Source organism: Phytophthora parasitica, assembly GCF_000247585.1.
Source record: "Phytophthora parasitica INRA-310 unplaced genomic scaffold supercont2.49, whole genome shotgun sequence".
Lineage (NCBI taxonomy): Eukaryota > Oomycota > Peronosporomycetes > Peronosporales > Peronosporaceae > Phytophthora > Phytophthora nicotianae.
The window spans coordinates 387,478-398,229 of NW_008649035.1; the positions used below are offsets into that span (position 1 = coordinate 387,478).

Here is a 10,752-nt window from a genome sequence, read left to right on the forward strand (position 1 = left end):
CGTATTTGCCTCTCGGTCATTGAAGAGAATGGAAGCAGTGATACAACGCAGTGTAGGTCGTGCAAATATCGGCTCGTAAATTCTCGACTTCTGCGTGGTATTGCGGCAGGTACGGTTTCGAATTTGTACAAAGTTAGTGTATTTTTGCGGCTATGTTCGTTTTGACACGAATTGGTATTGGTTGGCGTCCGATAGCTTTCGGATGACCCTGTGGCGCAATGGATAGCGCATCTGACTTCTAATCAGGGGGTTGTGGGTTCGAGTCCCATCAGGGTCGAAAGTTTTGAGTTTGTCTCTAAGATCAAGATCAACCAAAAATCCTAAAAAATACTTCGAAGTAATGTTGATCATGGCCGAAAACTTTGAGTTGTGTGGTCAATTGGAGATACGCGTGCTCCTGTGACAGCTACATTAGATTTACTTGATAAAAACCATCTTTTAGACAAGCTTCTAGGCAAAATAATGCTCTATTGAATGTTATGCCTTGTAAGCGACGCAGCCACTTTACCCTCTCGCCGCCTTTTGCGCACGATACGCTGCCTCCTTACCCTCAGCTCGGTACTTTGCCTTCTTCTCCGCCTTGTGCACACCTTCAAACTGCTTCTCCTCACGCTGTTTACGTTTCAAGTTTTCAGCGTTACGATGACTCTGACGCTCCTTACGCGTGGCCTCACGGTCACGACGAACGGTGTTGACACGCAGCATAAAGCTGTACTTCTTCTTCTCCTCGGGCTCCAAAGCCACTGCACGACTCGCCAGATATCCCTTCTTGGCTCCCTTCTTCTTGTCTTCCTTGGGTTTACTCGCAAACGGCAGGTTGGCTTGCAGTTTCTTGGGTACTTTGAACGCAGAGAACTGACGCTCCTTACGTACAATAGGCTTGTACAGCGAGTCCGGGTTCACAGGCACCGCAAGCTTCTGCTCCTTACGCAGCTCGTACGTCGTCTTCATTAGTCCCAACGTACTCTTCTTCGAGCCCTTCTCATTCGTAAGTAGAGACGTCACCGGGTTGTACAACTGCTTAGGCTCCACAGGCACCCACGTACGACAGAATACCAGATCGCTCTTGAGGATCTTGTCTTCAAACGTAGCACGGAAGTCTCCCTTCTCACCACGTAGCGCCTTCTTGATACGACCACGCACGCCACTGACCGTGCGAATACTGGCTCCTTCGAACTTGGCTACTTCCAGTTCGGTGTTGAACATACCCTTAATAAAGGCCGTGTTCTTGTGGATCTTACTGGGAGTACCGATCAGCTTGAGCTTCTTCACCACGTTAAACTTGTGATCCAGTTCCAGTACGACACCAGTACCGCTGACACGGAAGCCTTCAGCGTTGTTAGACAGCGTCTGGAAGGCCAGCACGCCAGTGTTAGGAGGGCACATTGGACCGAAGATCGTCGCGTGACAATGCATGTGCTCAGGTGTGTACTTCAAGTACCGATGACGCTCGTTCGTGTCTTCAATGGAATACAACGGCAGGCTCTGGAATCGACGCCAACCGATAGAAAACACCAGCGGGTCGTTCGTCTTGAGGATCTTCTTGTGCCAACGATGTTTCTTGAAGCGCATGCGTACAAGACCCAGAGTGTCCTCCATGTTGGGTAGTCCTCCTACAACGATAGGGTTCTTGGGGTCGTAGTAGCGCACGAACTCGGCAGGAACACCCGAGAACTCGATGCGCACGTACAGACCATTACGGAAGCCTTCCAGTTGGAGACGCATGTCCTCACCTTCTTCACCGAATTCCTCGGCGTTGCGCTGGGCCTGTTCCTCGCGAAGACGCTTGGCTTCGACCATGACCTCCGTCATCTCTTCGTCTTCCTCGTCCTTGTTCTTCTTTTGGCCTCCAACCTCCACATCGTCGTCGTCTTCTACTGCTCGCTTGGCGGATTTCTGAGCACGAAGACGTTCACGGATCTGCTCGTCAGTCTCTTCTTCGTTCTCTTCGCTCTCATCATTGCTCTCGTCGTTGCTCTCGGCATCATCTGCGCCGTTGTGGACCTCCCCAGTTTCCAAATCTTCGAACGATCCGTCCATTTCGTCATCGTTCATCGGGTCTGCGCTGTCGTCTCCGTTCTCTTCTTCGTCATCGTCCTTCTTGTTAACACGCTTCCACGAGCCAGTAACGAAGCGGTTGCGTATGCCTTCAAGCACATCAGGCATTGTCCAGTCACTCACGTCGTCTGTGCCAAGATGCAAACGCGAGCAGTCCATTGCGTTGATGGTATTGTACTTCTCCGACGCTGACGAGGATTCTCCCAACGCGTTCGACTTGCGCTTCAACGTGAAGAAATCATCATCGTCTTCGTTCTTAAAGCGCTTCTCATTCTTCTGCTCTTCTTCATTTTCCAAGTCACGCTCCGTCATGTGAAGCTTCTGACGCTCACCATACACGAGCTCCATAAGGTTCACGTCAGCCTGTTCACGCTCCAAGAAGTTGGCGGCAGCACGAGACACCATGTTCTCCTTCCAGCGGAGTTGAGACTGCTCTTCAGTAACTTCTCCTTCTTCACTGTCACTGTCATCACTGTCCGAGTCGCCAGTCTTTACAGCCTCCTCTGTCTCCTCACTCTCGTCAAACACTGCACGACGTCGCATACGACCAGTACTGTCACGAACAATAGCCTCTTTAGGCTGACCAACGTTAGGTTCACCCTCACTATCGTCCTCCTCGTCCTCGTCCTCGTCACTGTCACTCTCCTCTTCATCGCTATCGACTTCATCTGCTCGGATAGCTGCAGTGTTCTTAAACAGTGACAGACTGGCCCCCTTCAGCCGTTCATCCAGACCCACATCCATCTTCTGCATGCTCTGCACCATCTCGACCCCTTCTCCGCCCAGCCCGATACGCGTACCGCTCCTTCCAGAGCTTTCATCCCCATCAACGTCCTGCTCTTCAGGCACGACGTCACCTGTGTCCGGGTTGGTGTAGTTGAGCTGACTCAGGTTAATGTACATGGCGTCCTTATCGTACATAATGTTGCCCACATCCGACATGGGCGCATACAGGAGCGTATCCTTCTGAGTCAAGTGTTTCTTCTTCACTGTCCCATCAGCACCCTTCTTACTGGACGGCACGTTGCACGGATCGGGCATGGCCGTGACGCTGTCCATGAAGAAGTCCCCGGCTCCTGCAATGTGCATCTTCATGCCTGGTTTCAAGTGCGTTCCACGCAAGTAACCATACAGCGTAACCCTGCGATCCACCATGGGGTTACGTTGAATATCATCGGGTGCAGTGACGTCCTCGAAGCGATCCGCGAGCATATACGGGTGCGAGTTCCTCCACGTTAACGGCCTGAATTTCATCCGTGAAATATACAGCGACAAATTGTGGATCTCTCCTTTCGGATACTTGTTGGCGGAGATGCCAGAGAAGTAAAATAACTTGGCTCCTTGGTAAATTTCCGTCCAGAATCGCGCTTTAAGCCGCTTTTTGGTCTTGCGCAGACTCTTGTTCTTCTTAAAACTGTCCAGATGAGTGAGAATGCCCATGACTTTAGGGAATCCGACCACCTGGAGGATGTTAAGGAACTCGAATGTCTCCATCTCGAAGCCGAAGCTGGCGTCCACTAGCAGCAGCACTAAGTCTGCGATCTTAGCCAAGTCGATCATGGCGTTGAGGTCGTTGGGGCACTCGAAGAAGGTGATACGACGGTCCTTGCCGCTCACTACAGTCACCGGACCTTTCACCTCCACGAGGTTGTGGCGCGTGTAGCGCTTGACCAGCGAGCGAATGACTGTGCTCTTACCGCTGCCTGGAGGGCCCATGACGACCACCGAAATGGGCGGTGGAAGCTCCTCGGCGCGGTTAAGTTGCGGCACATATTCCTTACGATGCGCACGGTCCAAATTGCGCTGGATGGTCTTGCGTGCACGCCCAGCTTTGGCCACTCCGAAGGCTTTGGGGTTCTTACGCTGCTCAGCAAGCGACGGCTGCTCCTTCTTCTGCTTTTCAAAGGCCTTACGCTTCTGCTTGTTGACCTTGGCGCCCGACTTGGACTTGCGATGGCCCTTGGTGCTCGTCAGCGCCTCCATGGTCGGTGGAGCTAGTGGAATGACACACTGGTGCTAACGGTTGCAAGCGTCGGCTTTGGTTGGCTATGAGCGAAATGGTGTGGTGCACGTAAATATAGGCTGATAGACAAAATACATAGTTGGTGTGGTTGACATGATATTGAAGTGGATTTGTGAAGTTTATTTATGTGTAGATCGGAAAGTCTGTTGTTGTTGGGGATTAAAGCTATGGGCGGCGCTGTGTCGTCGGCCAAGTATGGGTCGGATAATACTAAGATGGTGGTAGATACGTTAAAGAAGTTGCCATTCATGCAGATGATGGACGATCGCTTGTTACAGGAATTGGCTGTATGTTTCCACGTAGTGAAGTACGCGAAAGGAGCGATAGTTAAAAGCGACGCGGCATCGGGTTTCTTCGTGGTCGTCGCAGAGGGCTCTGTAGATATCACGACTCTATTGTCAACTTCAAACAGCAAACATCTCGTGTCAGAGTTACTCTGTCAACGTAAGACTGGTGACTATGTCTCGTTCGTTGCAAGGGATCAGCTGGTGGCGCAGATGATGTGTGACGACAGCGAGGACGCGCCACGCACGGCTAATGAGGCAAGAAAGAAGCTCGCAGCTCTGTTGGAACTTAATCGCACTATAGCTGATCCATTTGTTGGCTGTACATTGCTGAAGTTAAACTTTGACAAGTTTTCGAAACTTCGAGCGAGGATGACAGTACATTCGGCTGGTATGAAGAACACCGCTCGATTCTCTGGTGGTAGGAAAGGTAAAGGCGGTATGGGTGCAATGACAGCCCCAGAAAAGCTGCACTTGATGGGGTCCATTGTGGAGTCTGAGGTGGTAAACTATCTCGTTGAGATCCCGTTTTTAGAAAAAGTTGAGATGACACGGCTTGTCATGCTGGCCAACATGTGCTCGTACCTTTACGTCAGAAGAGGGGAGCATATATGCGTAGAAGGAGAAATAGGCGACCGGTTCTTTGTCTGTATCAAAGGAACGTTGCAAGCTACTCTACAAGTCTCCCTCAATGCAGCACAACCCACGTTTACTGCATTGAAGTCAGGTACAAAATCTGAGAGGAGAACGACAATCGTAGCGCTGCAGGAGCAAGTTGATGGAGCTTTTACCGACAAGAAGATACAGGCGCTCAAACGTATGGGCGCTGGGTCGTATTTTGGAGAAATATCGCTTGTATTCAAGATCCCGCGTGTCTGTAGCATCACCGCTCTGGACGACGCGCTACTGGTGTATGTAGACCGTGCAGCATTTTGTAATTTTCTTAGAGTCGCCCCCGATGCTGCGGTTGTTCTACTTGAGCATATGCGACTCAACTTTCTGGATACCTTAATTAAACAGGGCTGCGCTTTCCTGAACGCGATTCCTCCCCTTAAACTACAGGAGCTCAGCTACATGAGCGAGATTGTAGACTACGAATTTGACACGATGATTATGCGGCGCGGTGACCAGCAAACTTGTTTTTACATCCTATTAAGGGGTGCTGTGGAGATCAATTACGGCAGTACCAACACAATAGTAGAAGCTGAGAATGATGACGCAGAGGGTGAAGTAAACGTCAATACCAATGAGCTGGTGTTGGTACATCCTGGAGGATACTTCGGCCAAGAAGCGTTGCTCTTGAATACTGTCTCTCTGGTTAATGTGCGATGTTTGGACCATTGTCTGGTACTTAAACTTATGGCTGAGAACTTCCACGAGTTTTTCTCGACGCTACCGGAGCTTTTCGCTGAGTTTTGTATCAAATGTCTTCGGGAAAAAACACGGCTGGAGCATATAATGCAGCACTACGAAGGTCACAAATTGTGGGCTGCAGACTGTGTCACGCGATTTCGGCATCATGAAGTCTCGCTGTTCGAGTATATCGAAGACTTCAAGTGGCAAGCTGACATCTCGGAGGACCGGAATCATGAACGTGCATTGGTAATTTATCTTAAATTTCTTGCAGACACTGCACCGACTCCGGTTAACATATCGTCTGAGGTTCTAGCTGTATTGGAGGATGAGTTGTCTTCCGAAGGTGTAGGACGTGACGTATTTGCTGCCGTTCGACGGGAGATTTTGGAAACGATGGACGACGAAGCGTTCCAGGCCTTCAAAAGCTCTCGCGTCTTTCAAGAATATCTTACGATGCTGCACTGTCCGCAAGCGGTTTACGATTCTCTCACATCAGAGGACGAAGAGCTACTGAGTATGCGATCGCAGACTACGTTAGCTGTACGGAGACGCACGACTCGGAATGATACAACCAAAACCGACCTTCCTGCACCCAAGCGAGCGTTTGGATCGGGATTCTCACTAGTTGGAGATAAATTCCGACGAAACTCAGCAACAGTATTTGCTGTTGCAAATTCGACGAATACTGTGGACGCCGACATGTTAGCACCGCTTGGAGCGCAATCTAGGAGGAAAACGAAAGCAGCTGCAGGTGCTTCTAGGAAATTGTCGACGTCCTTTGTGTTTTGAAACTACAGTAATTGCAATACCAGTGTTTAGCGCTGTCAAAGTTCTTGAGTTGCGATTGACAGAGACGCATTGTTTGATTTGTCTCCTGCTTTCCAACGGCTAACTTTGACAAGGCGTCCAGTATTCTACAATCAAGTAGCTCGGCCTGCCTCACGAATTGCTCTTGATCGCTGGTTGAGATAATTTAACAATTTTTCACGGTCATTCGTGTTCTTCAGTTTCGACGCGACTTTGTTTATCGGATAGTTGTCCAGCTGGGCTGGGTTGTTTTGCAACATTTTCTCGAACTTGTTCAAACCGAAAAGTTCTTTGACACTCCAGAGTCGCTCCTCGTCATGATCTTCTCTCACATTGCTGGGCGTGTACCTGCGCAGGGTCCATTTGATGTTCGACTCGGTGGTTTCCGAGGTAGCAGTAGACATCGAAAGAAATGTGATACCAAGCACCGATAGAACGGAGTTTGTACGCATGTTCGGAAACTTGACGGCGGTAAGTTGGTTTTGAAGTGAACTCTCCTGCAGAAATTTCCAAATATTCAATTGAAATGATTACTGTTCGATATCGCACGGAATCAGGCGTCAATAATCGCACAAGACGACGACATACATTACCAAAAACCAGGTTGACCCTTTAAAATGAGCTACACTCATCGCCACCCATCCCGTCACAGTACAGAATACGGTATACTTATACTTACGTATATCTGATCACGGACCCCGTGATCAGATATTGTGGGTTCTACTCAAATTTGGACAGGACGGTTCTTTGAATGAATCTCCCAAATCGCCCAGCGTTTACAATTCCGTATACTGACCCGTTTAAGTACGAAATAAGGTGGCAAGAAAAGACTTGGTGGGTTCAACTAATGACTTGGGTTTGTATGTGGGCGATTGTCCTCCCGCTCGTCAAACAGACCCAAGTCGGCAAATTTGGACGGAATTCACAATAGTACCTGTGGGAACGAATTACCAAATCCATGATACAAGTAACAAACATTTGAAGTTTCAAGCTCAAAACATTTCGTTTTCTTTCGCAAGACGAAGCAGACCCACTGCTCCCGTGCACGCAAACGGTTGGAACGGTGCAGCCTTCTGCTCGTCATCGCTGTAACACCTTTCTTCCATCGACTTCTGCAGCTGTTTTGATCGCCTTATCGTCCGCTTGATGCGTCTCCGTCGTGGTCGTGTAGACATAGAAGACTTTCCTGCATCGCTCTTTGCTTGTTCAAGTAATTGGGCTTGTACTACAGCAGTTTGTTCCTCCTCGTCCTCGCTTTCGTCGCTATCAAAATCAGCGCCGTAGCCATCCGAGTCGTTGCCTTGGTTAGTCTCTCTCTGAGTCGGTTCTGCATAGTCCTGATCAGTGTCTGCACAATGTACACTTTCCCAATCGTCATCTACCCCAACGTGCGTGGCTTCTCCAACATCATCGTCATCCACTCGACAATACGAAGAGAATGCTTCAGCATGCTCATCAATGTCATAATTGTCAGAGACATCGTCCGCAACTTGGTCTTTTTCTGAATCTATTCCATCAGGTGTTGGTGATGCAGCTCGAGATTGCGGAGGAAGGCGTCCAAAGTCCCTCTTCCATAGACGCAGGACGTGAATATGGTGATCAAAAAGCATCTGAAAGTGTTCTTCCGTTGTGGTCTGCTGCGTGAAATCACGAGGCAAGCGGCCGAATACCATGGCGATCACCATGTCGAGTACATTCATATCTGTGCGCACACCGCCTTCCCCTCCCGGGCTACCAAACGCACTGTAGCAATCTTCTTCTTCCAGTTCGGGTTCTTTCAAATAATCATCCAGAAGGGTCACCAACCGGTTCTCAATGTCTTCCAGTTTGCGCAGCATCAAGTATTGGCCTTGTGGTTTGCCATCTTGGCTCGTTATTTTCTCCAGTTTCTCTCGAAACGAGTCACGTAGACGAGTCAACTGTGGGCAAATAGCAATAATATGAGTGTTAGTTAACCAGAATAACACCGCCAACGTGCTGGGGACAATACCTCGTCGATTTCGTCACTCAGTCGTTGCTGCTTCTCTTCATACTGCGTACATTCTTGTTCCGCTAGCAGTTCCAGCTCCGTAATCACAGCTCTCTTCCACTTGATATCTCTAGAGCACCGACGTACGCAGTCTTTCAGGTACTCTACACTCTTCCACTTTGACGGGTACGACAACGTGTGGAGGAATTCATGCAGCGGCATACCATCGATCTCTGTCGGGTAGTCTACCATGGCGAAGAAGTCGTCCGGATACGCCGCATGTAAATTATCCAGCATCACTCGTGAAGTGCCGTAGGTGCAATGGAAGCACAATTCTGTAGAATCCACCAGCCAAGTTGAGTACAGTTATCATTTAGTGAAAACACTAAAATATTAAAAAAAAAATGATCCACGTACTCTGTTCAAATAGGGCCTCTGCCAGCTGAGAGAAATGCTGGTGTAGTGTTGCTTTGACTCTATGGAACACCTCCATCATGTCCAGCTCTTGCTCCTCATCCTTGGAGACAGGGAAATGGTGGCGTTGGACCTTCGTTAGGTTCACGATAAGTCTAGGAAAATCGTCAGGCAGGTCAGGTGTTGTTTCCTGCTCCCAATCATCTGCATCAAGCTCAGCTGGCTTTGTTTCGACGCTCTGTACGGCTTCGGTCTCCCAGTCGCGTTCTTCCCATGAGTCTTCCACCACTTCGACAATATTTTCGGTATTTTCTTCACTTTTTGAGGCTGCAGACAGCGCAGATCGCGCCTGTAGGAAAGAGGCTGGTAGTGAAAAGCTCATGGTCATGGAAGAGTCTGAGATGACGCGCGGTGAGCTCCTTGGAGCCCCCGCGGGCCGCGTCAACAACTCCATCGTCGGCGTGGCAGCCATATTGTCAATTTTGACAGTGATTGGTGGACGAAAACCTATGTAACTAACATATTTTATGTTCTCCACACATATTTCTTTTGTGAGTGATGGTTCGTTTGTACCCATCTGGCATTCCAACAATCTGACGCCTTTTCAGTTCTTAATTTGCGGACTTCAATACAACAATGGACTTTGTGGAGACGAATTCTGCCGTGTATTTCTACGGACAGCGTGACCGCAAGTTTGGCTTTCTGAGCAATTTCTACCCGTGCGAGTTCACGGACACTGAAGGCCGACGATTCTATTCCAGCGAGCAGTATTTCATGAAGAGGAAGCAGGAAATGTTTGACAGAGACAACGAAAAAGTAGCGATCGCCATCTTACGAGCGAAGGCTCCTGCAGTGGCAAAGAAACTCGGGAGGCAGGTGGAAAACTATGACGATGAAGTGTGGGCCGAACATCGGTACGAAGTGATGTTGGAAGCACTGAAGCTCAAATTCTCATCAGACGAAGAGATGGCAGCAAAACTCTTGGCGACGGGTGCTAAAAGATTGTACGAGGCCTCACGACATGATGCGATATGGGGCATCGGTCTGAGTGTGGCTAGTGTAACCAGAATGTTCCGCGAGAGTGTATCGTTCCAACGTACAGGAGACGTCGATGCCGAGACGCGCAGTTTGTGCTTTGGCAAGAATCTGCTGGGCAATGCGCTGATGGAAGCTCGCGCTTGGTTACAGCCACAGGACTAAGCGTGGTGTCAACCGTCCGCATTGTTGGATCCCCAGGTAGATGTCGCTTAATAAGTATGGCTGAGCTCAGTTAGAGTTGAGCGCTTTCCTTTGTACTCATTGATAAAGAATTTCGTAGCTTACTGGTCACCACGTTACATCCATACGGGGGTTTGACAAAGTTACAGGTGATGTTCGCTCGGCGAGAAATAGATTGGTATACTAATCGCCTTTCAGTGAGAGGACTGTAGTAAAAGGCATTCATTACAGCGATCGTATTGACATGAAGATAAAGTCCTACTCTACTCCCTCAGCCAGGTACTCTGCTGGAGCGTCCGTTTCATGGATATATATGATATTATATTCAAGTTTTAGAAAAGGTTAACAGTTCGAGCTCCGTTGGTATTAACGTTACATACAATAATTTTTGTGGACATTCGGGATAACGTCAGAACAACACGCCAGGAGTCTTTGGATCCCAGGCTTGGGCTCGTGAGAAATATTTTAGTTGTTCCGAGGCTCGAAAAGTACACTGGCCTCGTCGAGTGATCACGTTTCGACTTACTTTTTGTTTTACGACGAGAGTGCTTGGATGGGTACAGCACCTTTAACGTTGCGCAGTATACCGCAAGTGACAGTAGCGGGGGAGGAAGCGAGGGGGG

General features: G+C 49.1%; 5 protein-coding genes and 1 non-coding gene across 7 annotated transcripts; 3 read left to right on the top strand and 3 right to left on the bottom strand.

Annotated features, from left to right (window-relative positions):
• The first annotated feature begins 204 nt into the window (after positions 1-204).
• PPTG_20575 lies at positions 205-277 on the top strand. The gene has a single exon. It is a non-coding gene; the product is annotated as a tRNA-Arg (tRNA).
• A 111-nt stretch (positions 278-388) lies between these two features.
• On the bottom strand, positions 389-4,106 carry PPTG_15994 (arf-GAP with GTPase, ANK repeat and PH domain-containing protein 9). Its single transcript, XM_008912781.1, has one exon. It carries the CDS (start codon positions 4,039-4,041, stop codon positions 505-507), a length of 3,537 nt encoding a protein of 1,178 aa, XP_008911029.1. The 5' UTR covers positions 4,042-4,106; the 3' UTR covers positions 389-504.
• A 101-nt stretch (positions 4,107-4,207) lies between these two features.
• PPTG_15995 (hypothetical protein) lies at positions 4,208-6,510 on the top strand (the record flags this gene model as incomplete). The annotated part of the gene is made up of 1 exon (XM_008912782.1): positions 4,208-6,510. The coding sequence occupies exon 1, from the start codon at positions 4,249-4,251 to the stop codon at positions 6,508-6,510; it is 2,262 nt and encodes a 753-aa protein (XP_008911030.1). The 5' UTR covers positions 4,208-4,248.
• A 131-nt stretch (positions 6,511-6,641) lies between these two features.
• On the bottom strand, positions 6,642-6,980 carry PPTG_23747 (hypothetical protein; the record flags this gene model as incomplete). Its single annotated transcript, XM_008912783.1, has 1 exon — positions 6,642-6,980. The coding sequence occupies one exon, from the start codon at positions 6,978-6,980 to the stop codon at positions 6,642-6,644; it is 339 nt and encodes a 112-aa protein (XP_008911031.1).
• Positions 6,981-7,464: 484 nt separating this feature from the next.
• Positions 7,465-9,406, bottom strand: PPTG_15996. 2 transcript variants are annotated; one of them, XM_008912784.1, is made up of 3 exons: positions 8,915-9,406; positions 8,519-8,832; positions 7,465-8,447 (listed from the first exon to the last, which is right to left on the bottom strand). In XM_008912784.1, the coding sequence occupies exons 1-3, from the start codon at positions 9,381-9,383 to the stop codon at positions 7,521-7,523; spliced, it is 1,710 nt and encodes a 569-aa protein (XP_008911032.1). In that variant the 5' UTR covers positions 9,384-9,406; the 3' UTR covers positions 7,465-7,520. The 2 variants fall into 2 exon arrangements, with proteins under 2 accessions (XP_008911032.1, XP_008911033.1); XM_008912785.1 differs by lacking the exon at positions 8,915-9,406 and having other exon boundaries at positions 8,519-8,914.
• A 125-nt stretch (positions 9,407-9,531) lies between these two features.
• On the top strand, positions 9,532-10,427 carry PPTG_15997 (hypothetical protein). Its single transcript, XM_008912786.1, has one exon. The coding sequence runs from the start codon at positions 9,548-9,550 to the stop codon at positions 10,109-10,111; it is 564 nt and encodes a 187-aa protein (XP_008911034.1). The 5' UTR covers positions 9,532-9,547; the 3' UTR covers positions 10,112-10,427.
• Positions 10,428-10,752: the final 325 nt, after the last annotated feature.